The sequence below is a fragment of the Pteronotus mesoamericanus genome, unplaced genomic scaffold (assembly GCF_021234165.1).
Source record: "Pteronotus mesoamericanus isolate MK-2021 breed Mesoamerican mustached bat unplaced genomic scaffold, CSHL_Meso_final contig_66, whole genome shotgun sequence".
Classification (NCBI taxonomy): Eukaryota; Metazoa; Chordata; class Mammalia; order Chiroptera; family Mormoopidae; genus Pteronotus; species Pteronotus mesoamericanus.
The window spans coordinates 133,548-159,319 of record NW_026555230.1 but is presented as its reverse complement, the minus strand read 5'-3'; the positions used below and the strand labels follow the sequence as shown (position 1 = coordinate 159,319).

At 52.0% G+C, this 25,772-nt stretch overlaps 1 protein-coding gene across 1 annotated transcript in view; it reads left to right on the top strand.

The window, feature by feature from the left end:
• The window catches only part of ZNF185 (zinc finger protein 185 with LIM domain), a 64,433-nt gene that overhangs the window by 16,318 nt on the left and 22,343 nt on the right, over nt 1–25,772 (top strand). Inside the window, exons 5-16 of the mRNA XM_054581792.1 lie at nt 1,668–1,709; nt 1,814–1,891; nt 2,517–2,606; nt 3,533–3,619; nt 4,613–4,696; nt 5,009–5,050; nt 6,548–6,631; nt 16,128–16,232; nt 17,232–17,333; nt 19,456–19,551; nt 20,435–20,524; nt 25,428–25,625. Coding sequence (XP_054437767.1) covers nt 1,668–1,709; nt 1,814–1,891; nt 2,517–2,606; nt 3,533–3,619; nt 4,613–4,696; nt 5,009–5,050; nt 6,548–6,631; nt 16,128–16,232; nt 17,232–17,333; nt 19,456–19,551; nt 20,435–20,524; nt 25,428–25,625 — 1,098 coding nt within the window. The remainder of the gene's footprint in view (nt 1–1,667; nt 1,710–1,813; nt 1,892–2,516; nt 2,607–3,532; nt 3,620–4,612; nt 4,697–5,008; nt 5,051–6,547; nt 6,632–16,127; nt 16,233–17,231; nt 17,334–19,455; nt 19,552–20,434; nt 20,525–25,427; nt 25,626–25,772) is intronic.

Sequence of the window (25,772 nt, the reverse complement as noted above, 5' to 3'; positions counted from 1 at the left end):
CTTGTACTGAACACAAAGGAGACAGCCCTCTACTCAGGAAACTGACATCCTAGCAGGGACCATGGGTACAACCCAAGTAGAGAGATGAACGTACGAAAGAATGGCGATTGGTGAGCTTGGCAAGGACCTGAGGATAGTTCAAAGATAGTTTACTCATGGGGGTGGGTGGGCTTGTTTACTCGGGGGTGCGCAATTCCCACCTTGGGCTTTGGTATGTGGGTACGTTGGAAGGCATGTCCTGTGACTCAGGACCCAGAGCAGGGGTACCCAAAAGTCTACATAAACTTTGACTCTCATTCTTTCCCACGGGGTTCCAGGGCCAGCCAGGGACCATGGCCTAACCTCCCCAGCACACAGGCATTTCACCCAAAAATGCTCATTGTGCCACCCTGGCCACTGTAGCTTAGTTGGTTAGAGCATTGTCCCATAACCAAAAGGTTGCCAGTTCCATTCCTGGCCAGGGCACGCACCTAGATTGAGAGGTTGGTCCCCAGTCAGGGTGCATACGGGAGGCTACCGATCGATGTTTCTCTCTCGCATCGATGTTTCTCTCCCTTCCTTTGTCTCTGAAAGCAATGAAAAAAATGTCCTCGGGTAAGGATTTTAAAAATGCTCATTGTGGCTAGAAGGGGTGCAAGTGACCTTCCTTGGATCCTACCCCAAGTGTTTCTGGAACTTGGTCATCTCCAGGAGGCTGTCCCCAGTTAAGTACAGGGTCTGTCGAGATGGAGAACACTGGGGCTCTGTGCTGCCCTTCCTGCCTGCTTGCATGAGGTCCCCTTAGACCCACCCTGGTGCTCCAGCCCCAGGCTTCTCTGTTTCTGGACAGAGTCCTTATCTGCTACACCTCGGCCCTGGCTGCTCACACTGTCAGCCCTTGGCTCCCACTTCTACCTTACGCCCCAAGTCCTCTGAGCCCCCTTGGTTGCTCCCAAGCAGGAAGTGCCCAGCACATGGAGCCTAATGCTTTCCAGCCACTGACTAAGCCATGGCCATGCTCTCAGGTTCCAAACTTCCATAAATACTTGTGATGTGGGTGTCCCAGTGACTGGAGGAGTGGAAGCGCAAGAGGAGGTGGAAAGGAGGATCAGCTGGCCTTGGCTGGCTCATGCCTGGACTCTGCCCCCTCGGCTCTCATGAATCTTCCTGGAAAAGGCTGTGGGTGTGGGTGGGGAATAGGTCAGGAGCAGTGACTTTGCCTGCCATGTTCTCAGCCCCAGGTCTCTGTCCAGGGAACCTGAGCTGGGTCAGCTTTGAAAACAGAGGGTGGCAGAGCTGTCAGCAATCCTAGAGGAGCTCTTGCTCAGGGGTGAGCTGGGACCTGGCAAGCCAGGGAGAAGCCAGAATTTGGAGCATATGCCTAGCTAGAGACCACACTTTTATAGGCACCTGCTATGAGCCAGGGCCATGGCTGGGCTGGGCCCGGAACAATCAGCCATCGGTACTTTTCCAGGGGAACATGAGAGAGATGGTCAGAGCAGAGTAGGAACCAGGTTATGAGCACAGGGTGGCTGGCTCTCTTGGGAAGCTCCTGGCCACTCCTGCTCCTCTTGTTCTGACTGCACTGGGACACCCACCAGCCATGCCGCTTTGCTGTCATTGGGGACAGGAGAAAGCAGGGCCCTCCAGCAAGGCCTCAATTCACTTCATGCCTTCTTTTTCCTCAGCAGGCCTACGAGCACAAGGGCTTCCACTGGCTATATCATCCGGTAGGTGATGGCAGGACCCTGCCTGCCTCCCCGCACCCACCAGCACTGCCCCCCGGCTTCTCCCTGGGAGCCTAATGGGCTCCTTCTTCTGGACTCTCTTTTAGGGGAGTGTTCACCAGGCCCATAGACAGCTCGTCCCAGCCCCAGAAGCACTTTCCTAAGGCCAACGGAGCTACAAAAAGGTGTGTCCATGGGGCTCTGGCCAGCCAGCCAGTGGGGAGTTGTGAGGGCCTCATGGCAGAGAGAGTACTCTGCCTGTCCCTGAGGGGGTGGTGGGGGGCATCTTTGTTCCTGTGTATGGTAGGACCCCTGGAGAGCAATACATGGGCAACCAGAGGAGATGGGTTGCTGGGGGAGGCAGCTGCACCACAGGGACTAGAAGTCCCCAGGTCGGAGCATGGCCCAGTTTAGGCCCTCTGGTCTCTTACTACTACTGGTAACCTTGCCCTTGAGCCAGTCCTGACTTGCAGGGAACCTGGACTTGCTGATTGACTGCAGTGAGTTGTGTGCTTTAAGCCACCTTCCTAGCAGGCACAGGTGGCATATTGTCAAAGTACCTTGATGTCAGGCTGAACCCGGACTCCATCGGAAAGGCAGGGTCAAGGGGGCTGGGTCTGCCCTTGGCAGGAGGGCTGGCCCGCTCAGGGTGCTACAGATGTTCTGGGTATCTGGCAGGGCTGAGAACAGAGAAGAAAGGCCACCGGCATTCTCTCATCCACCTACCATGTGCTTTCTGGATTGTGTGGGTAAATCTGGAGGCAAGAGAGGGCCTGCGGGTGGACATGTGAAAACTCCTTTCCTATCTAGCGCTGCCAATGTGGTGAGAGCAGCTCCTGCCGGGCCTCTCCGCCCCTCCTCCTCTGGGTACAAGATGACCACTGAGGACTACAAGAAGCTGTGAGTATGCCATCGCAGACCCAGCTCAGTTCCTTATTCCAAGAGATGAACCCTAACCCTGGCTCTCTGAAGGCAGCAGGATGCTTGCCTCTGAGCACAGTCCAGGAGTGCTAGTCCTGTTGGTCTGACATCCCTGTGAGTTCATACAGTGACCAAGAACCCACCAGAGGATGACAAGCCCCATAAAGTTGGATGTCCATGAACACTGAACTTCTGATCTGAGGCAAAACAGGATCTGTAGGATGTTTGTAGAAGGGGCCAGTGGATCTAGAGAAAGGGTCATGGGTCATGGTCCTGGGGCTTCTTCTGGCTGACTGTTTCCTGAGCATACCTCTGTAGCCCTCTGGGCTTGGCTTTCAGCATGGGCTGGGCTGGGTCAGGCTAGGGCCTGATGATCCTAAGCATGCGGCTGGCCATGACAGTCTATTAGTTATGGGCATTTTGTGCCTAAATCTGAGCTGCTTCTTGGATATAAATCTTTGGAGTTCTCTCTGGAGTTCTCCTCATGGCCTGTGCCAAAGGCCCCTTCCTGTGTTCCCAGGGAGGGGAACTCTGGACAGAGTTGTAGGTTGTGCACATGGTTCTCAGGGGCCCCATGTCTTCATATTGTTCATTCATTGTCACCATTGTCCAATGACATGGAATGGCTAGGATGTCTTTCTGGAGAAGGGGTAAGGCTTGAACTGGGTCTTAGAGGACAGTTAGGGTTGGATCAGGGCAAGATGGGAGGGCTGGCTCTCAAGGAGAAGGAAATGGCATGAGCAAAAGCCCAGAGGCAGTGTTGTTAACATATGTTTGTACTGTTGGAAGTCAGGAAGGCAAGCTTCTCAGAGTGGCAACCTATGACAGGGAGCAGGGATGGAGGTCGGGAGATGAAGAGCCATAACTACCAACATTCTCAACCCCTCCCACTCCCCATCCCTCAGGGCACCTTACAACATCAGGCGCAGCTCAGCCTCAGGGGCTGCTGAAGAAGAGGATGTGCCCTTCTCTTCTGATGAGCAGAAACGGAGGTAACAGTACCCACCAGGCATCCCATGGGCAGGGCTGGGGCCCAAGTCTGCACAGACTGGTAAAATATGAATTGTGCCAGTTAGGGTGATGACATAACGCAACATTTAGGACATCATTGCTGGCCTGTGGGCTGGAGGAATGTCTGCTAGCAACAGGCGTGATCCCCTGAGTCCCAAAACCACCCATGTAGCTGGGCCGGCTCAGGGGACCCTTTTATGAACGTTCTATGAGGCAGAACCTATGTAACAAGGGTCAAAGGAAAGCCTCATCTGTGGACAGAGGGAGGGAAGGGATGTGCTTTAGAGCTTTATATAACTTTGTCAGAAAGAGTCCTGAGCAAATTGGACCAAAATAGGTAGCACAGGCACCCCTCACAAGAGCCCTCTGTGGTGTGTTATGTGTGCAGAGTCAGGGTAGGGCCTGAATGTCTAGGGGACAGGGCCAGGCTACAGAAGTTTCAATGTTTCCCACTGCAAACTGAGGCTGGGTGCTTGGGCAGCAGCTAGAACCCAAGGAAACAGAGCTTCCCGGGCTCAACCTGCCACCCCCTTCCCCAATCCCAGTGTCTGCCTGCCCCTCTGTGGCTCAGGAAATACAGCAAAGCCCCCTGCTGAGGGCCTGGCAGCCAGGCAATCCTAAGGGCAGAGTCCTCAGTGGAAGGGGTCCCCAGGCCTAGAAGGCCACCTGGCATCGACTGCTCATTCTTCTACCAGCTAAATGTGTGATATTGGGCAAGGCACTACAGCTACTCATACCTCAGTTTCCTCATCCATGGGTGATACTAGCACCTGCCATCCTGGGTATAAGGAGTGAGCCAACATGGATTGGCAGCATTCATTGCTCACTAAACAAGGAATGCCCTTCCCTTGGCCTCTACTTTCCTTTGAATGGTCCTCAGAGCAGGTGCAAAGCTGGCTCTGCCCCCTTGCATTGCTGTGGTGGCCTGAGCTATCCTGAGTACCCATCTATCAGATGTCCCCTCGCCACCACAGGTCAGAAGCTGCTAGCAGTGTGGTAAGGAAGACAGCTGCCCGGGAGCGCTCCTATGTCCTGTCAGCAGCCAAGAAGAGCACCGGGTGAGTTGCACAGCAAGAGACACAGCTCAGCCACCAGCCGGCTCCTTGCTCTAGAACACTTCCTGTCCTTTCAGGGCTCCAGTATTCCTGTGCCTGGTGAAGGGTAGGGTGAGTGGGCCCTCTTGGCTGGACCTGCTGAGATTGTCAGATGCACTTTCTGGAAAACTGAGGCACCTGGTGGCTGCCATTAGGACAGGCAAGGTGCTAGGAATGGGAGAGAGGTCCAGGACCCCCTGGCGCAGAGTGATCACGATGTCACCTGTCTACTGCATGGATTCTACCCAACACATTGTCTTTCTACCTCCTTTCCAGCAGCCCTGCCCAGGAGATGCAGGCCCCATTCATTGCAAAGAGGTAAGTGTCAGCAAGGGAAGCCTTAGAAACCTGTCACTGGCCATGGAGAAGGCCTCCTTCTGGCAATCGTTTAGTGTGGGCACTGGGGAGAGGGTCATGGAATGGGGTCGGGCCACTGTCCCTGATCAGAGGTAGTTGTAAGGGGCTGGTGGCTTTTGTCCGGAGGCTAGGCGAACACCAGGGTGGCTATGGTGGCACATATATATGCCACAACATCCAGTTCTATGTAGGCAGGAGCCTGGCTGAGAGAACACAGCTTGTGGCTGGCTGCTCCCATTTGCCAGTAGCCAACAAGGCTGGGCCCCTGACCCAAGAGAGAGCCATAGTTATTTCCAAGGGCCTCTGCGGTTTTGAAGCATAAGTAGTTGTGGGAGTACATAAGACTTGTTCCCTTGCCCTACCTCCCATCCTACCAGGGATCGGCTAAACAATGCCTTCACAGGAGTGATCACTGGGATGGGGTCCAGAGGCCTGTCATTGGGAGCCCCTGTCTAGTTGGCCAGGCCTTTGGAAGTGACCATGACATTGGACATAGGCTCTAAATGGTGAAGAGGGTTTAACAAGGAATGATCAGGACATCAGGACACTCCAGCTGAGTGAGGTTATCACCATTAAGTAAAAGGACATCTTCTGAGAGAGTAAAATATGTATGGAAGACCAGTAGGAAACTTCCAGAAACTTGAATTTTAGGGATATTCCATTGGTTAGTCAGGAAAAGCCTGAACTAAATGAACTGAGGACTAAAAAACAAGGAGAAGCCAGCATGCCAAGTGTTCTAGGTAGAGAGCCCAGCTGGTGCAAAGGCCCAGAGGTGGGAACAACTTGCTGTGTTGGAAGACCAGAAAGGCTGACTGGAATACACCCAGCAGAGGGTGGTGGCAGCACGAAGGAAGTGACAGAAAGCCGTTTACTCTTCGTGGCTGTATTAGTTTCCCAGGACTGCTGTAACAAAGTACCATAAACTGCGTGGCATAAACACCAGAAATGTATTATCTCCCAGTTCCGGAGACTAGAAGTTCAAGGTCAATGTGTTGGCAGGGTTGATTCCATCTGAGGCTCTGAGGGAGAGACTGTCCCACACCTCTTTCCTCCCTTCTGGAGGCTACAGGCAACACTTAGCTATCCTTGGCTTGTAGATGCATCACTCCAGTCTCTGCCTCCATCTACACATGACTTTGAGTGTCTGTGTGCAAATTTCCCTCTTCTAATAAGTACACAAATCATTGGATTTAGGGCCCACCCTAATCCAGCATGGAGTCACCTTAACTGATTACATCTGCAAAAACCCTATTTCCAAATAAGGTCACATTCACAGGGTCCAAGCAGACATGCATTTTGGGGAGACACTATTCAACACAGTATGCTGTCCTTATCCCAAAGTGGAGTTGCTGAGCCCCCAGCCTAGGCCACCTTATGGCCATAGACTCCACTGAAAGAATGTATGCCCTCCAGGGACAGCTGAGTATATGGTCCAACTGTCTCTCTTCTTGCCCAAAGGGTGGAGGTGGTGGATGAGGACGGGCCTTCTGAGAAGAGTCAGGACCCATCTGCTCTGGCAAGATCCCCTCCCAGCTCCAGCAGGTAATCAATCACTCATTTCTGTCTGGGGTGGTGGCTACCAGGCCTGCTTGCCACTCAGTCACTGTGGAATCTCTGCCAGGTCACCTCCTTGCAGAGCCTCAAAGTCAGTGTCTTCATGTGCCCGGTGACAGGATGGGCCACGAAAATCAGTGAGGGCCTATCTGGCTAGATGTCCTAGGGCTGAAAGGAGCAAAACAGCCTGGCCTCCAGGAAGAGAGCACTGAACTCCTGTCTGGGTAGTGGTTATCTATGTCACAGAGTTATGGTGGGTCCACTGCCAGGGCGCCAGACCTGCCATTCTCAGGTTTGTTCGTGGCTCTCCTAAAAGTTGGCTAAGTTCAACCTGCCAACCCTGTCCTCCCACGCCTGCTGGGGAAGGAGCCTCTGCAGTCCCCAGCACCACTCGCAGATGCCTCTTTTGCCAGTTCGGATGGAGGCCGAGGAAAAGCGTCCCTTGCAATTTGGATTGAGCGCGTACCAAGTCTGCCGAGTCCTGCTGGGAGCCTGGAGCTCAGGTGCATGCTGTGAGCTGGCTCTGGCCTGTGAGCTGGTCAGATGGGAGGGTCCGGCAATGGGGTGACCAGGCATTGGTGATCGCTCTCCAGGCAGGGTCCTGATTTGCTCTGATTTCTGAACCCTGAGTGTCCAAGTAGATACTGGTGCTCTTTTGTCTGCGGACGAAGAGCAATCAACACCTTCTTGTATTTTGTGCTGAATCCTGTTGAGAGCCCAAGCACCCTATTGTCACTGCTGTTTAAAGCACCTACCTGGATTGGGAGCTTTGCCCCAATCCAGATCTGCCAAAAGCTGTGCCTTTGTGGTACCTTTGGAAGACCCCAAGGCCAGATAGGCAGAGCACCTATCCCTACAGGTCACTTTTGGGGACTCGAAGGACTGTTCTAGCTCTCATAATGCCACTGCAAGTCCGCTCCCCTCCCCCAATTCAAGCCCTGCAACCATTTGTATGCGCCCACAGTCTTCAAGGTCACCTCCTCTGTGCCAGGAGAAAGACAGACCACCCACCACAGTGCTGCTGGTGGAGAGCCAGGCTGCAGACCTCTGCCCAGAGGGAGCAGCAAGACTGCTGGGCTGGGGCTGGGAGGAGAGGGGAGGAGGCTCAGTCCCTCTTTTGATCCTCCCTGTTTGTCTGAACTTTTGTCCATAAGAACTTTTGAACAGTGGAAATATTTGAGAACTCTCCACAAAGTAGCATTGATGGGACTTGATGACTGATAGTTTATGGGGGCTGTCTTAGTTTACTAGAGCTGCTGTATCAAAGTCCCACAAACTGGGTGAATCAAGCAACTGAAATGTATTGTTTCTAAGTTCTGGAAGCTGAAAGTCTGAAATCCAGATGTTGACAGGGTTGGCTTCTTCTGAGGCCTCTCTCCTTGACTTGTAGATGCCCGCCTTCTCACTGTGTCCTCACATCGTCATCCTTCTGGGCATGTCTGTTTCCTGACCTCTTCCTTTTATACGGACACTGGTCAGATTGGATTAGAGCCCACCTCAATGACCTTATAGTACCTTAATCACTGTTAAAGATCCTATCTCCAAATACAGGCACATTCTGAGGTCCTGGGAGTTAGGACTTCAACATACAAATTTTGGAGGGGAACAATTCAGCCAAAAGCAGTGCACACCTCTGATTTTTCTTTATTTCTCTTCTTTTTAAAAGCAATAAATAGTTTCATGTGCTTTTTAAAACAGAATATAGGAGGAGGATTAAGTTGTACTATTTATAGATTTGAGAGGCATTTTGACATTTAGTCCACAAAAATCCTTTGGATGTTTAATGCCCATTACCTGGCTGTCCTAGCAAGATAGTTTTCTCGGTCTGCTGGGGCTCCCATAACAAAGTACCTCAGCTGGTGGCTCAAACAACAGAAATGTATTGTCTCCCACTTCTGGAGGCTGGATGTCAGATAAAACTTGCCTGTAAAGCCCCAGGAGAAAGAATTAGAACCAGATTATGGAATGTTCCAGGCACCAGAGGTATCTCACAATGAGACAGCCTCCTTCCAGAAGGATGGCTAGTAAGGCAGACATGATACTCCTCAGAGTGTTGCTTCTTTGAGATTCTGCAATCATGAAATATCTAGAGCCCACTGGATAGCTTCCAGGTGATCTGCTGGCCAGTCCTGAGCAGCCTTCCTCTCTGACTGGACCAAACCAGGCCTTGCACTAGGCCACACAGCCATCATCAGTTCCCCATGCTCTGCTCCTGTCTGTCTGGCTATCTGAGAAGGCTAGGCCTGACTATGGCCTTGAAGCATTCCAGCCCCGTGGAGAGCAGTGACTCAGCCAAACCCTGGGCCTTGTAGCATCTCAGAAGGAGCTGGTTTATGGCAGAGTGGAACAAAAGAATATCACAGCCTTGTCCCCAGGCATGGCCCTGCTGAGGCGCCCCCTCCACGAGCCTGCCCCCTATTCTGTCCCCCTTGGCTCAAGCCTGAAGGTCAGCTCCTCATCTCATGCAGCAGGACAACCAGGAGGCGTGCCCCTTTCTTAGGTGCCAAACCCTTTATGGACTTCGAGGAGGGCTGAAAGTTTGGGACAGGAATTACCACACGATGACATGCACAGGCTATGTCCTCAGGGCTCTCCAGAGATCCCTTTCCTTTCACTGGAACTCCAGTCTTGCTCTAGGTCCCAGACCTGCCTGGGTGTCCCCAAGCCCCTCAACTCCAGTGTCCACATCCACTCTACTTGTGTCGACCATCACCCCCCACACACTGCTCACATGTGTAAGGAACCCTCCCTCCATACACCGCAGGCCTGGTTTCTTGGGTTAATCTAGTTTTTCTTCTCTTGCTGTGGGATAACTCCTGCCCACCTTTTGTACTGAGCTCATTTGGATACCCTCTCCCAGAGAGACTGACCCCCACAAGGGTTCCCTGGCCTGACTGCGGCCCCGTCACTGCACTGATCAAGCTTCCTCAGCACTCTGCCTCATCGAACCAGGGCAGGGCCTACAGTCGGCGCCCCAGCAGGCTGCCTCGTAGAGTAGCTAGGAAGCAGTGAATAAGAGCACAGATTCCAGGATTCCAGCAAAAGGCAAAATCCTGACATTGCCCCTTACTGATTGTGTGACCTTGAGAAAGTCATTTTACCTTTTTGTGCCTCCATTTCTTTATGTGTAAAATAGGGAACAGTGATCACTACCGCCTGAGGCTGTCCCAAATAGTAAATAGGATAATGCTTACGAAGTCTTTTGTGTACTGCCTGGGGGCTGATATTGTCAGGTGGTCCCCACTAGAGGCTTGCTAATTTGCGGGGCTCTTCAAATGATGGTAGACGCCAATATCGCCACCTGCTGGCCTCTGAGGAAAATATGTCTGTGGGTTCTGGAGAAGGAGGTAGAGGTATCGGAAGTCCACCTTCTGCCACTTCGCTTGTAAAAGGAGCTGAGAGACCTACGTTAGTATCTGTTTTCACTAACCGAAAGAAATCCAAAGAGGAGTTTTGCTTTTGTGAAAAAAGGGAAAAACCGAAAATAGCATTCAGCTCATTGCTTCTTCCCTTTATGCCATTTCAGCTTATGAAAGGTTTCATAGGAATGCTCTTTCGCAGAGCTGGAGAAACCTGTACTCCCTTCTCCCTCCCCTGCTTCTCTTCCTGTTTTAGCTGGATGAATTGCAAACTCTTTGGCGCAGGCCACTGTCAGTCATGTTCCTACGGGCAGCTGGGGCTGCACTGGATGAGCGTTCCTGGTTTTTAGCAGCTCTTAGCCTAACTGAAAACTTCAGACTGGACTAGAGCCATCTGTGGTTGAGGGTCTGGGGAGGTGGGGCTTTTGGGGAGTCTTCTGGGGAAGAGAGGCTGGAAAGCTTTATTGTGAACTTGCTGGGGTAGCCATGACAAGGTGTCAGAGACTGAGTGGATTGAACAACAGAGATTTATCCTCACGGTTCTGGGAGCCAGAAGTCCTAATACAAGGTGCGGGCAGGCCTGTATTAGGCCTGAGGGAGCATGTTTCTAAAATTTTCTCTTAGCTTCAGCTATTGCCAGCAATCCTTGGTGCTTCCTAGCATGCAGATGCATCACGCCAGTGTCTGCCTCTGCCTTCACATGGCTGTCTTTCCTCTGGGTTCCTGTATTTAAATGTTTCCTTTTTATAAGAACACCAGTCATATTAGGTTAGGACCCACCATACTCCAACATGACCTTATCTTAACTAATTACATCTGCAATTGCCCTGTTTCCAAATCAGGTCACATTCACAGATACCAAGGGTTAGGACTTAAACGTATCTTTTGGGAGGGACACAATGCAACTCATAACAGCCCCTCTGGAAGAGCTCCTGTTTGACCTGGGTCTTTAAGAAGCAATTGTTTAGGGGGATGACGAAGGAGAAGGAAGGTGTTGAGGGAGAGATGGCCAGCTTGGGCAAGCTGAGGCAACAGCACTTTGTTCCTGTTTCCTCTCTGACATAACAAGAAACACGAGTGAGAAAGTATTTTTTTACTTGCCTGTGACATCCCCAACTGGAGCATGTTCCTGCTCTCTGGCACCATGTGCTTTATTTAGATGAGGCAGAGTAGGGCCAGTAGCCAGGGGCTTTATGCTATTATCATCATTGTCATGGGAGGAGATAGGCAGACATTAGAGCTGCCTTTGTGGACTGGGCCCCCTCCTGGCTTTCAAGTGGGGAGAGGCCCTGTCCCTGGCTGCCCTGATGTTTCATTCTGGTCATCTCCAGTGTGCCCAGGAGGGACAGAGATGAACAACCCACTGATATGGCCTTCCATGGGCTTCCAGTCTAAGTTGGAGTCAAGCGCTAGGGTCAACAACCAGGCTCACCCACCTCCTTGCCTTCACCTTGGTTCCTCCAATCCCTCCTCCTCCTGGGGACCCTAGAGTGGCCTTTCTAAAATGCTACTCTGATCATATCAAGCCCCTTGGCCCACACTTTAAGCTCATCCTGTGGCTTCCCTTTGCTACACCATATCTGTTTTTGGCATTTAAGATACTTGCCAGCCTCCACCGCCCCTTCCCCATCTCCCTCTGTCTGCATTGGGGGCTTCAACAGGGCAGGGCCAAGGCTTACCCCATTTGTACCCCAGCATCCAGCCCGGAGCTCAGGGGCAACCAAAGGAAGGAGTGATTGGCTGTAATGTAACCTGGACTGGGTCTTAAAGGATGGCTTAGGCTCTCTGTGGACCTGAAGAGGTGTGGTTTGGGGTGAAGGGTACACCCATCAAAGCCAGGGAGCTCTAGGTTCTCTCCATCCCTGGCCATCACCATGACCCAAGTCGGTTGGGTGTCAGGCCCTGCAATGGGCCCCCCCCAAAAAAATACATTGGACTTGAAGGAATGTGTGCTGTCAACCACAGACCAGGCTCTGGACACCAGAACCCTTAAAAGGGCCCACTGAGCACTGAGAATATCTGATTCTCTGTGGGCTCACAGGGCCTGGTCACTTCCTTTCATTCCTCAGCCCCTGCCTTCCCTCTCCCACTGGCTCTCACTTAAAATTTGGTTTGTAGGTTCCCTAGGCATCTTATTCATCATCAGCCTGAATTAGCCAATCAACTCAGAATTCCCACTGGCCTCACAAATAGCTACTTTGGGCACTCCAGTAGAGCCATAAGCAGAGTTAATGACTGCAAGCTACTAACAGGATGTTGGGGCTGGGTGCTTCCATTTTCACCCAGAGGTCCCCTCTCTGTGCCTGAAGGGGGCTGGGATTGAGGGTGGGAGACTGAGGAAGGGGTCCTTCACTCCCCCCTTCCTCTGGAGCCTGGAGATCAGTGGTTCAAGCTCCACTGCAGCACCAAGAAGGTTCAAGGTGAAAGAGGAGACAAGAAGGGAAAAGAAAGCAATAGGTCTGGGTGTCCCACTGCACTAGCCAGGAGGTTCCTGAGGGAGTACTCCCTTGGATGCCCAGAACAGATGGATAGACCTTTCTTACCAGCAACTCTCTGGCTCTTTCCTTTGGCTACAGTGCAAGAGGTAAGGAGATTGTCCACCTGCAGATCATGACGCCTAGGGCGGGACTCCGCCTCATGGCCCCAAACGTGGAAGGAATGAGGTACCAAGGCCCTGCTGCTGTCTGGGCTCCTTCCACACCATTGTAGGGGTGGGTTCAGCAGGCAAATGATGAGGACTTGGGTCTGGTTGTTGGAAGCATGGTCAACCTAGGTTCTCTGCCCCCATATCATTCTTTCACTCTGCAACTCTTGCAGAGCAAGCACTTGTGGAAGTCCAGACTCTACTCTGGAGACCCAGCAGAGATCCAGGAGACCTCCTGGCTAGAGCTGCTGACTGTCTGCCTGGTGGGGAGGCAGATGCAGATACAAGCCAGCTGTGGTGGCTCAGCCCTGCCGAGCCCTGAGGACAGGACTGGCCAGCTGTGCTGGGTGGGGACAGGGGCTCTGCGAAGCCCCATGACATCACTGGACCAGTGGCCCTGCCTGTGTGCGGGCAGCCACAGGGCTGGGGTGTGGTCACTGGGTCAGCCTTGAGAGCACATGATGCCACCATGCCTGGTGCTGCGGAGGGTGAGGGATGCCACAACCAGCAGGGAGCACAGCAGACCCAGCCCCTGTCCCAGGGGAGTAGGCAGATGGCCAGGTAACAGGCAGGCAGAATTTGGGGGGTTGGGAGCTGAGCAAGAGGAGATCTGAGCAGGGAGGGGCCACTTCTCCCTAGAGGGGCAGGCCTGCTTCTCTGTAGCACTCTCTCTCCTGCCCACTTAGCTATTCACCCATCTAGCCTTCACTGAGCCCCTGCGGAACATCTGACCCCGATGCCAGGGGCTGGGAAGCAGCTGTGATGCACCAGATTGGGACTCTGCTATATGAAGCCTAGAGTCTGGGGAGAGAGGTCAGAGTGTATTCCCAAGATAATCTCTGAGACACTGGGATCTTAGAGCAGGGGCCTGTCACCAGCGTGGGGATGGGGGCAGTTAGGGAAGGCTCCTGGGAGGAAGTTACATCCGAGACGAGTCCTGATGGATCTCTAGGTCCCTTTCCTCTCCTCCTTGGCTCCTCCCTCTCTACAGCCCTGTCCCAGTCAGGCACTGAGTCCTGTCCCTTCTATTTTAGAGACATTCTTTTCCCTACTGCCCTCTCCTGGGCCCAGGCCTCAACCATCACTCACCCAGCTGTCTGCAACCATCTTTTAGGGCCCTATCTCCAGAACCTCCTTCACATCTCTACCTGGGTAACATTTCTAAAAGGCAGAAATAGTCATGCCAGCCCACTGAGGAAAACCCTACAACGGAGGTCCCCATTTAGATTCTGTAGCCTGAATTTGCTACCTCACTGGCCCCTTCCCCTCAGTCTCTTCCCTGGCTTCCCTCATATACCCTCTCTCCCTGGGCCCTCCACTCCAGTCTTCCAGGCCTCCATGTGTCCCCCAGCACTATTCCTCTGTGCAGGCTGTAGGCTCTGCCTGGGATGCGCTTTTCTCTCTGAAATTTTAAGTCCCCTTACAGATGTCTCTCTTCTGGGGCACCTCCCTCCCTGCGTTTCTTTCTACGGTAAGTATCTGTGAAGAGCTTCCCCCACTGAGCTCTCATAATGCTGTCTTCATACCTCCACCAGAGAATCTTCTACACAGTTGTCCTCTCATGGATCAGTTTGCCCCAATACCCCTGAGTGCCTGGAGGGCAGAGGCTTCATTCCCTTTAGGCCCCAGCACAGAGCGTGGCCCAAAACAGGAGTGCAAGAGTGTTTGCTACTGGAATGATAGAGAATCATCCGGTGTGACAATGTCTTTAACAAGGCAACAATGGAAGCTACTTCATTGGTTTTCCTAAGGTGACCAGTCTCTGGGAAATGGGCAAAGTGACCCCCAGAAATACAGGAGGAAGCCAGGCTGCCTCTGAGGAAACCATAAGGCCTCTGACGCTTGGTCTGGGAGTGGCCAAGCTACAACAGCCCATTGAGAGCTCCTGGAGCACCCTTCTCCCACTTTCTAACAAAAGAATCAAGTTAGAAAGAAGGAAAGCTAGAATTCTCCAAGCCCTGTCCTGTCCCAAGTAGGTGCAGTCACTATGCACTATGTCCATTTTACAGATGGGGAAACAGACCCTGACGGGTCACAAGGCCAAGAGCAGGCATATCCAAGACTTCCACCCAGACTGCCTGGCTCCTACCCTGCACTTTTTGCTTCATAACTCACTATACTAGTGGGAACCAAGGGGAGGCATGATACAAATACTTACTATTTTTTTTAGATTTTATTTATTTATTTTTGGAGAAGGGAAGGGAGGGAGAAAGAGAGGGAGAGAAACATCAATGTGTGGTTGTCTCTCGAGTGCCCCCTACCGGGGCCGTGGCCTGCAACCCAGGCATGTGCCCTGGCCGGGAATCAAACCAGCAAACCCCCAGTTCACAGGCCAGCACTCAATCCACTAAACCACACCAGCCAGGGGAAATACTTAGGTTTTGTTTGTTTGTTTGTTTGTTGTTGTTTTTTGCGTGAACATATGGTGTGACTATTTGTAGGCATCCAAATGCATATTACTAGGAGTAATTCGAGGGTTTGTGACTGAGCTGTGGGAGAGAAGTCAGGGCTCAAGATGTTTCTATGTTATATGCAGACAATTGAGAGCTGAAATAATGGGGCTTAATGTTGATGTTCACATGGGGTACGATGTCAAGGTAATCAAGGAGACAGGGGCCAGCAAGCTGGGCATAGACCGCAGTATGGAGGAAGCAGATGCTTGGTCATCCCCCCTTAGGGCAGCTGGGGGCAGTAGTCAGGTCTGGCACGGTTTAGCATTAGCTGCCAGAAGGTCAGTCTGGCAGACAGCAAGGGTATGGGTCAGGAACATGAAGGAGAGGTGGAAACAAGCAGAGGGGGGCAGCTGATTTCATGGGAACCAAGCAGGCAGCCAAGGTGACAAAGCATGCAGGTGGAGATGAACACTGGGAACACCACAGTTTAAGGGGCTGAAGAGAAAAAGGCAAAGGAGACTGAGAAGGTGTGGCAAAGGAGGTAGAGTGTGATGTCACAGAACCACGATGGATGGTTGGGGGAGAGAAGGTGATGATGTTCCACTGGGTCAGTGGTTCTGAATGGCAATAATAATATAAGTGTCTCTGTTGGGTTTGACACCATGAGGCTCCCTGATAACCTCAGAGAACAGGAGGTTAAGATCAGGCTTACACCGCAGAAGATTATAGTTCAGAACTCTGAAGTCAGACTGCCAGGGTTCAATTCCTGGCTCTCCCCCTTTGTTATCTGTGGAACTTGGTATTAGTCGCTCAGGCTCTCTGTGCCTCATTTTGCCCATCTGGCAAGTAGACATGGATAGTAACAATGCCCCTGTCTTTGGGTTGATATGGAGAGTTAATGTATGCAGAGTCATGGTCTGGCCCTCAATCAACAGTAGTTATTAGTAATGAGATTTGAGAATTGGTCAGTCCTGAAATATGAGGTTTTAAGCTCCTTGGAGATAGCTGACATTTGGTGATGCGGTAACTGCCTCCACCTGAGTGTGGTTGGCTGCTGCTTTGTTAATTTATGTTTCTTTCCTCTGTAGACCTCCCCTGGACTCCAAAGACAAAGAAGCCCACAGCCCCAGCGAGCCTAAGAGAGACTTGGCTGGTGAGGAGGCCTTTAAGGGCCCCAGTCCAGACTCTGAAAGGTAACTCAGTGGAGAGACATAGAGCCCACGTGGCTCCCAGTCCAAGGTCTATGGGTGGAATTGGGATCAAGACTGTTCTACTCACTGTTCTCAGTGAATTATCTGTTAGAAGAATGAATGAAGGAATACATGAGGCCTAGAGAGGGGCAGGCCCTTGCCAAGGTCCCTTAGGGAACTAGTTGCAGAGGGAGATGAACCTCCAGGCCAGGCCACCCCCACTCCAGCCCTTGGCCCAACCTCACTGTGCTTTCTCTTCATTGAAAGCAGCCCTGCTGATGGCCAGGGCAAGCAAGGCTGCCAAGGTATCAATATGGGAAAGTCAGTGACCAAAGGATGCATGGGCCCCAGCAGAGCATCTAACAGAGACTTCAAGGATGACCTATGGACAAAGGGAGACATGGTGGGGAGGGCGCCAAGGATGGGAGGTAGAGGCATGGTGAGGAATGATGAGTCCAGAGGGGATGGTTGTGCCCAGCCATCCTACAACCATCCCACTGACCGGGGGAGCCTGTATAAAGTGATCAGTGGCTGAAAGCTGGGCATTTCCACAGGAAGGAAGCTGGTAGCCAGTAGTGGACAGGAGCCCACCATCTTCTAGTGTGGAATCCCACATTCTAGCTGGGATTCAGCCATGGGAATGAGGGAAGAGAGGTCCAGGATGGGTGGGGGAGATTTGTCTCTGCCCTGGGATCTATGGTTTAATTATTAGTGGCCCCAAATGCCTGTGCCATGTTGTGTTGGCCATTGCCCACCTTCATTGTGCCACCCTCCTCCTGAGTTGCCACCTTGCTCTGTTTCTTGGTTCCACTCCTGCTCCCAGACCTAGAGGTTTGGAAGAAAAGCGGAAATACTTGCTGATATTGCCTTGGTTCCCGTTGGAGCGGTATAGGGTAACAGCCCAGGATTCAGGTTTGTGGTCCTTGAGACTCACTCTCAGGGCATCTGAGTTGGATTAAATCAAAACCCAATCAGAGTCAGCAAATGCCTCTCTTTCCACAGCAGGTCAAGTGCACAATCAAGGGATGGCAACATGGGATCCAGAGCCATGAGCTCCCTACCTGAAAGCTTGGCTGGAACAGACATCAGCTCTGGGAGAGGAGGGTGAGCTGCCCAGGGGAAGCAGAACCAAGTTGTTGATTCTCTCATGTCCCTGGTGACAGGCCAAGGTCAAGCAGCTAAAATTGCTTGGGCTGCTGGGGGCAGAGCACTGGTCATTTCCATATTCCATCTCCCATCTCTAGCACTTCAGCCCCCACCACATCCTTTGTCCCTAGGTTTACCACTTCTGGAATTACCTATGCTTGAATCTTACTCGTCCTCCTCCCCTCTGCCACTGGCTCTCAAACTCCTCCAGACAGGCAAAAGGGTCCACTTGCAACTGGAGGTCCAGCCCTAGACAGGCACTGGGTAGATAGAATGAGTGAAGGGACAAACTAACAAATGAATGACCAAATGGTGGATGAATTGGTGCCTTCTTGCTTCTTGGCTGAGCTCTGAGAACAAGCTGGAAGCTGCTTTCTCCCTTCCCTTCCAAAAGCCCCAAAGCCTGCTTTTCCCACCCCACCCTCTTCCCTGGCAAGGTCTGCACTGAGCTTTGGTGAGAGAAAAAACAGTGGCCCCAGTAAGACAAGCTAGGAGACCAGCATGGGCTCTCAGCTAGGAGACAAGCTGGGATCTAAGTTCTTGGACCTGGGTAGAGTCAGGGGCCACTTACTCAGGAGGTTCAGAAAGTAACAAGGTCCCACCTGTCCCTAAGTGGCTCCAAACGAAGCATGAGTCATCCTCGTGACAAAGATTAGGTATGTAGATGTTGGCACAGATAGTTCAGCTTTGAGCTGTGCTAGAACCCTTATGTTCAGAAGAGATGGCCAGAGAAGAATGTCAATGCCTGCAGAGAGCCTGATCGCACACTGCCCGCCAGCACTCTGCCCTAGGGCAGTCAGGCTGTGGAAGACATTCCAAGGAGGGGCCCCTGCTGACTACTTTCCCCACTGGCCCTCCCAGCTGGTCCTGCATCCCCAAGCCCACTGGGGTCTGCCTGCCCTCACTAACTTGACTAGTTTGCAGCTGATGTTTCAACCCGGGATCCTGACTTTCAAATCCAGAAACCCAAGCCAACATGGAAAGGGGACAACAGGCCCCATCCTCTGACCACTGTGCCTCAGTAGGTGCCAGGAAAGGCCACTGGGCCAGGGCCTCAGTTTTTTGAGCTGTCACTTGTGGGGAGGACTGTGCAAGAGCCAACACCTGCAGCCTGCATCACTGTGTGCTGGCCAGCAAGTTGTCCAGATTGACTCAATTGGCTGGTGGCCGTCATGGAAGACCCCTGGTCCAATGTGATTGGGTCTGGTTCTTGGCTGCTTCATTTTTGAATATTCATCCAGGTCATCCTTCTTGCTTACATACCCTCCCAAAATGAAGTTTTTGCTTGCTGCTTTCAGTTTCTTTAAAATGAAGCCAAACCTCAAATTAACTTGCAAAACAAGCTGAAGAACTTTCTAGGTTTCTATGATTTTTTAAAAGGTTTTATTTGGTTGCAGGTACAATTGGTGTGAATAGGTTTAGGAACAAACACAAGAAAGTTTTAGTGAGTGTGCTATGTAAATGAAGGGTGCAGGCTTGCATTGCACAGGTAATAAGATGTCCTGTCAGCTGTGACTGCTTGGCGTGCTATGAGGGTCAGTCTGACTGAAAGGTGGAGAATGTGGCCTAGCCCTGGGAAGGCCAGGGAGCAGAGCACCTACTCAATGTGTACCAAGTTTATGGATACATATGTACAGTAAATGGTCACAGGGCTCAGCATTAATAACAGGAACACTTCAGCACATGCTAGGGCCCAGGCCTTATTCTAAGTAGTTGGCATCTGTCAACTCACTATTCTCAGAAAACTTATGAGGCAGATACAATTATCATCCCCATTTCACTGAAGATAAAACTGAGGCCCAAAGAAGTCAGGTGGTGAGTCCAAAGTGACACAGTTGTGAGGTAGTAAAGCTGTGATTTGAATCCAGGCAATGTGCCTCCAGGGAGAGTGGACTTAACCACTAGGCAACACTGCCCCAGTATCAGGTAGCTGTGAGACATGACTATTGTGCCCTGAGCATCCAGTGAGCAGCTCCTCAGTTCCCATCATCTGTCAGGATCAGAAGCCACCCTCTCAAGAAGGAGTAGACATACAGACTCAAAGTCCTGAAACCAGACTGAGCTTGGCCTCCTTCCACAGGGTGTGCTCAGCTGCTGGCTTCACCCCTCTCCTGGATGATGAGGATGTGCTCGGTGCCAACTTTCACCCTCGTAAACCTGGATCAGCGGCCACCAGGTAAGGGTGGGGCGACTATCTGGTGATCATTCCCACTGCCAGGCACAGACAGCCTTCAGGTTTCAGCCTCAGCTCCAGTGCCCCAGAACACCCCTCACACTTCTCAGGGTCCTGCCACTTTCCTATCAGGTGATCACCACAGGAGAGGGAAGGTTGGGACGGGCCCTGACCTGCAGCTCAACACACACACTAGGGGCAGTAGGGGAGGGAGGACAAATGATAAGTAAGGGGACCCAGACAGCCCAGCACCTACCCACAGGGACCCAAGTTGAGGTGGCAGAAGGGGGACATCAGGAGGCAGAAGTTGGGAAGAGACCCTGCTAAGCGGTCTCAGTGAACCTCTCCCGTGGGGACTGCAGCCTGGCCCAGCAAGCAGGAGTCGAGGGGGAGGAATCCCAGGGAGCACACAGAGGCAGTTGGGGAGGGCACATGGCTCCAGGGGCACAAAGGTACAATGGGAAGAGGTTGTGCATTCTGAGGCTGCAGGCTTCTGCCTTATTTCATCTACCAATCCACCAGTGAGAGCAGTCATTTTGCTGTGGGCATGTTGAGCATTTAGTAAGGGAAGGTCTTTCTGGACTCCCAAGAGGTGTTGGTTGGGCAAGGACACTGAAATCTAAAATCAGGAGACGTTCTTGGGGACCCTCATGCTGGTCAGGCAATACTTTGCCTTGAACTCAGGTGCTAAGGCTACAGCCAGGGCTCATAAGATTTTACCACTCACAGTAGTGTCTGTGCCACACTAATGGCAAGACAGAGGTCAGCATTTACTGAAAGATATAGGCACCCTTTCATGTGAGAAGACAGCTGGGAAGGGGAAGGCCTGGGCCCCTAGTCTCCTTTGATCTGAGGCCTCAGTGGTTCTGTGTGCTTCCTCCCTCAGCTGTGTTGCCACTTTGGCCTCTGCTGTACCAGCTGACATAAAGAGCGATAGCCCAGCAGACCTGGAGAACATGGAGGCAAACTTGAAGGGGTAAGACATTAGCCAACAGTGCTGAGCTTCTGTGGTGGAGACAGGCAACTCAGGTTTACCTTTGGCTGGAAAGTGAAGGCCAGCGAGGCCTATGAGCTGGCCCAATGCACAGTGCACATGGCGAGGCCTTGTGCTCTAGCTGAAAGCCACAGCTGAAACCCTGTGGTCTCTGCCTCTGGGTCTATGGAGCCTTCCACTACATCATGTTGCCTTTAGCCAGGAAGTCTTCCACCATCAGTCAGCAACCACTCAGACAGCAAATGCCCTGTGCTGGAGGCTGAAGCACACAGACAAATCAGACATGGCTGATGGGGAGCAAAGCCTGGCCCAGACAGGAGCAACATATCATGCTGCAGCAGGCGAAGGGGCGCAGGCATAGTGGCTTCGTGGGGAAGGTGGCTTTTGAACTGAATCTTGAAAGGTGAATAGGAGTCCTCCAAGCAAAGGGAACAGTATTTACAAAGGGCTCCAATAAACCTGGTGTTTTCTGGGCATTGCATGTAGCTGAGTGTGACTGGCACTGAAGGTCCTTGTGGGGGTATGGTGGAACAGGAACTTTGTTAAAGATCACAACAGTTACTTAGCTTTGGGGCACATGCTTTGTACCCTGCCCTCTACTCGCAATCTCTCACTCATACAGCCCTCCCCAGAGTCCTGTAGGATTTGCACCTAATTAGAATGAAGATCAAAGATTTGGAACCCAAGTCTCTGTGCCTCCTGGGAAGAACAGTGCTCTGAAAGAAACAGCCAGCGTGCTGAGATAGAATGATGGCAGTGAGCAGGGCTACTGCTTAGATGGGTAGAGAGAGGGAGGTGACTCAAAGTGAGCTCCTCTAAGGAGAAGGAACTCTAGAAAGAGCAAGGAGAAAAAAGCTGCATAGAGGGAACTGCAAACCTAAAACCCCTGCAGTGGGAACCTGCTCAGCATGTTCCAAAGCATATAGTGGCTGGAGCCTTGCCAGTAAGGGGGGACCATAGATGGAGCAAAGCCTTGGTAAGCCATGAAAAAAAAGGTTGGATCTTATTTCAAGTTTAAGATGAAGAGGAACATGGTCTAAGTTAGATGTTTAAAAGGTGAGTGCATTTTTGCATTTTCACACCACACTGCAGTTACTTCTTTACATGTGACCAGGCTGGAAACTACACTTTCCTCTGATACGTAAAAGTTTGCAAAACAAGCAGCCAAAAAGGGCTCCCGTGGCCCCGATCCTCCTTGGCAGGGTGCCCTGGAATCAGTCGTCCCTGGACCCTGGTTTTCAGAGCTGTGCGGGGGCAGGGCCTGTGACACGTAGGGAGGACAACTGGAGCATACACTCACAAGGGACCCCAGGGAGGACCTACCTGCTTTCTTGAACAGTGTTTTACAAGTCTGGCTGCACTTGAGAATCACTCGGGAAGTGTTTTTAAACATTAAAAAAAAAAAAAAACTTCCCGAGCTCTACGCAGAAATTGGATTTAGTTGCTCTGGGGTGGGACTCCGCCATCAATGTCTTTTTTAAAAGCTCCCGGTTTCTTCTTATGTCCAGTCTAGGTTAAGAACTATTGTTGTAGGGAACTGGTTCTGAACCTCCCCACCGTCTAGGGGTCATTTGGCAATGTCTGGAGACACTAGTGATTCTCACAGCTGGAAAGAAGGTGCTTCTTGAAAACTAGTTGGTGGAAACCAGGGATGGTGCCCAAAGTCCTATAATGCACAGTATCCAGTACAAAATGTCAACAGAGACGAAGTTGACAAGCCCTGTTCAAGAGCTTTCACGACCTCTATGGAAAGCCAGGAGATTCTAGGCTGAGAAGAAAAAAGGGTGGACGCAAAGAAAACCTATGAGTCTTTCACGGGTCTGGGCAGCGAGACAGGATGCGCGCCTGCGCGCGTTTGCACCTTGTGGGGCAAGGGACCCTGTGTGCGCCTGCGCGCGCCTGTCCCGCGTTCGGCCTTCGCCCGGGTGCGTGCGTGCGCCCGCGCCCGACCTGCGTGCGTGCGTGCTCTTGCGCCTGGCCTGCGTGCCTGCGCCCCGCCTACGTGCGAGCGTCTGCGTCCAAGCATGGAAACCTTTCCGCGTGCGCCTGCGCGCGCGTGCCTTGCGCTCGTGCGTGCGTGCGCCTGCGCCCAAGCATGGAAACCTTTCCGCGTGCGCCTGCGCGTGCGAGTCTTGAGCGCCTGCGCCGTGTGTGCGTGCGTGCGCGCGCGCGCGCGCGCGCCGCCATTTCCCTGCAGCCGCAAGCTCTGGTCGCAGTGCCTGTCGGGAAATGTGACTCTCCACAAAGCGAAATGGCTGCCCACCCAGAAAATAGGTTTCTCGCGCTTCTCTGGCGTCCGTGCCCGCGCTGGCCGATAGATGGCGCGCGAGGATCACAGATGGGCCGGGCCACTTGGACTCCCGCTGCCCTTCCCCCGTAGGCCGGGTGAACGCGGTGTCCCACTCTCCATGGAGTTGAAGCTCCTTCTACCGCCGCAGTTCAAGCGGAGGCGGAAGAGGAGAAGAGAGTTGAGTACCCGCAAGCAGCCGAAATGCGCTCCCGTGGCCCCGATCCTCCTTGGCAGGGTGCCCTGGAGTCAGTCTTCCCTGGACCCTGGTCCTCAGAGCTGTGCGGGGGCAGGGCCTGTGACACGTAGGGAGGGCAGCTGGACCATCCACTCACGAGGGACCCCAGGGCGGACCTACCTGCTCTGCGTTCTGGGGCTCGGTGGGGAGGAGCTTAGTTCCCAAGAGCTGGGGGTGGGCGGGGAGATCCTGTAGGGCAATGTAACTGTCCCAAACTTGAGGAATTCTGCCCTAACTTGATCTTGCTTCATCATACGTACAGAAAGAGGTGATATGGTAGAGTAATTAAGAGCCTGGACGCCAGTGCTTGATATTAAATTTAAGTTCTGTGACTTAGTTGCTCTGTGACCTTACGTATCTTACTCATCAACTGTGTGCTTCAATTTCCTCACCTGCAGAATAGACGTAATAATAGTTCGTATCACACAGGGTTGCTGATAGGTTAATGGATTTGTATGTGTAAAGCATTTCGTGGCACAAAGTTTATGAAAACTTAGAACTAAAGAAGCAGCCCGAAAGGAATGCCTCCTTCCACCATAGCTACTCAAGGACACTCAGGAAGCTGGCCTCTGCTCCCCTTCACCAGCTTTATTGATTTCACTTAATAAGAGAGTAGCTCATGTTCTCCCCACTAAACTTTTTATTATTAGGCTTTACATCTAACACATAAACTATTTTCCTCTTTGTTTTGTTGCAATCTGGGCATTTCAGGCTTATGTTCTTTCTGCATGAAGAACAGGTGAAGTTTAAGCAAATTTATTCACTGAAGACTACTGTTGTCAATCAGTAGAGGAGTCTGTTGGAGGTAATACAAGAGTGGAAGGTGGTGTTCTTTACCATGCAGTGATTGTGATTGTGTTGAGAATTGGCAGAAGTTGTACTGGGCTATTAGATCTTTGATATAGTGACAGCCAAAAGTGTTACCTTGCCTATCTCTAAATGCTTGACTTCCAGATAATGCATTACGGGCCTGGAAGGCCTCAAGGCTGTTACATTGCTCAGCAAGACTTCCTGTGACATTTTGCTAAGATTTCCTTTTTATGCATCACATGGGTTATACCTCCTATAATTGTACGCCGAGGGTGAGGGAGCCTTATTCACACTTGTCCCTGTGTTGCAGTAGACTCCCAAATTGGTCTTTGAAGACATTTTGGCTTTATTCACAAATTTGGTGAGGACAACCTCTATTACTATAACTCTATAGAGGACATGGGATACAACAGGACTCTGATTAAGTCCACAGAAAAGCTAGTTCAGGGTTCCCATTAAGCAAAGTCTTTAGGCCTTCCAGGTTTATCTTTGGCTCAAGCATGTATGTCACAGGCAGAGCTGAAGGTGGTGTGTCAGGATATCCTGCTGCTAAAAGACTTGCATTATCTATGCAGAGCATTTTTGGTATCTGTCTGGGCTGCAGCAGACTGTCAGTAAAAGCAGCACAGCAGGGCACAGTACTCACTTGCCTGCAGATCTGCCAGGTGTAGCTGGAAATGGTGTTTGGCTTCTACTTGCTGGGGTATTTTGGTTCCCTCCACCTGAGGCTGAAGAGTCATGTTGCTTTCATGGCATACTCTTCAAAAAGTATGGTCATTGCTTCCCTGTTATTCCAGCCTGAAGGCAGGCAATCTTCCTACTCTAGGATTAACTTGCATAAATCAAGAGTCCCAGGGCTGGAGGTAGCCGGTGGTGTGGTCTTGTGCCTGGGTAGCCCCACTGCCAATTGAAGGCAGGTTGCTAATTTTGGGAGGTTTGAGTTCAGGATGAGCCAGAATCAAGGTGAAGGTTAACTCGGTTTTCATTTTATAGAATGCTTGGCTTATGCTGTCAATAACCTGGCTTAGTCTTTCCCTCTGGCCTAGTGGGCATATGACATTTTTAGTGTGTGAGGCTACCAGGCGGCAGCAGCATCACATAGGATAGAGGTTCTGGAGGAGGGACCAGCAGAGAGAACAAAGCCCTTGGAAGCACCTTAGGAAAAGGATCGTGATGGGAGGAGTGTACAAATGTTGGTGTGATATGAGACCAGGGAAGAAGGAAGACCTTCCGAAGAGCTTGATGCCTGGGATGGCTAGGAAGCCACTCCCTCCCTGCTGAATTCATGGGGTGGCAAAAGCATAAGACTCAGGCTTCACCTAGTACATTTGGGGATGGCCTTTGTCGGTGGGAAGGGAGTAGCAGTACTGGGGTCCTCCCGAGGGAGAAGCAGACTGCTTCCCGATGTGGAGGACGTGCTGCGCTCCTTTCTGCCCTCCCGCTCCAGGAGAGGAGCCGCTATGCCCATGGGAGGTGACATCAGCTGGCAGTGGGCGCGCAGGCTCTAGTCCCACAATGCTCTCTCCATAAGGGGGCTCGTTCTTCCTCAGATCCTCGGCTGGTTTGGAGGAGAAGAATGTGGTCGCCCAGCTGGGAGACAACTGGCAGGAGAAGCCTGCAGCCCTGCGAGGTGGCCAGGGAGGCCCAGCTGCATTTGCCCAGCATTCCGAAGACCTCAGCCCTCCAGAGGGGAGGAGCAGCCCCGCAAGACCCCAGCAGCTCATGGATTTGGAGAGCCAGGCCGGCAGGTAAGTGCTCTCAGTGCTGGGCTCCCACCTTCCCAAGCTGGAACTTTCTCAGGGTCCATGACCCACTGGGGCCCACATTTAGGCTAGTGCCTGGCATATCACACCCCTGGGTGCTCAGCGTGTCGCCCAGTGTGGGGTTAGAATGGT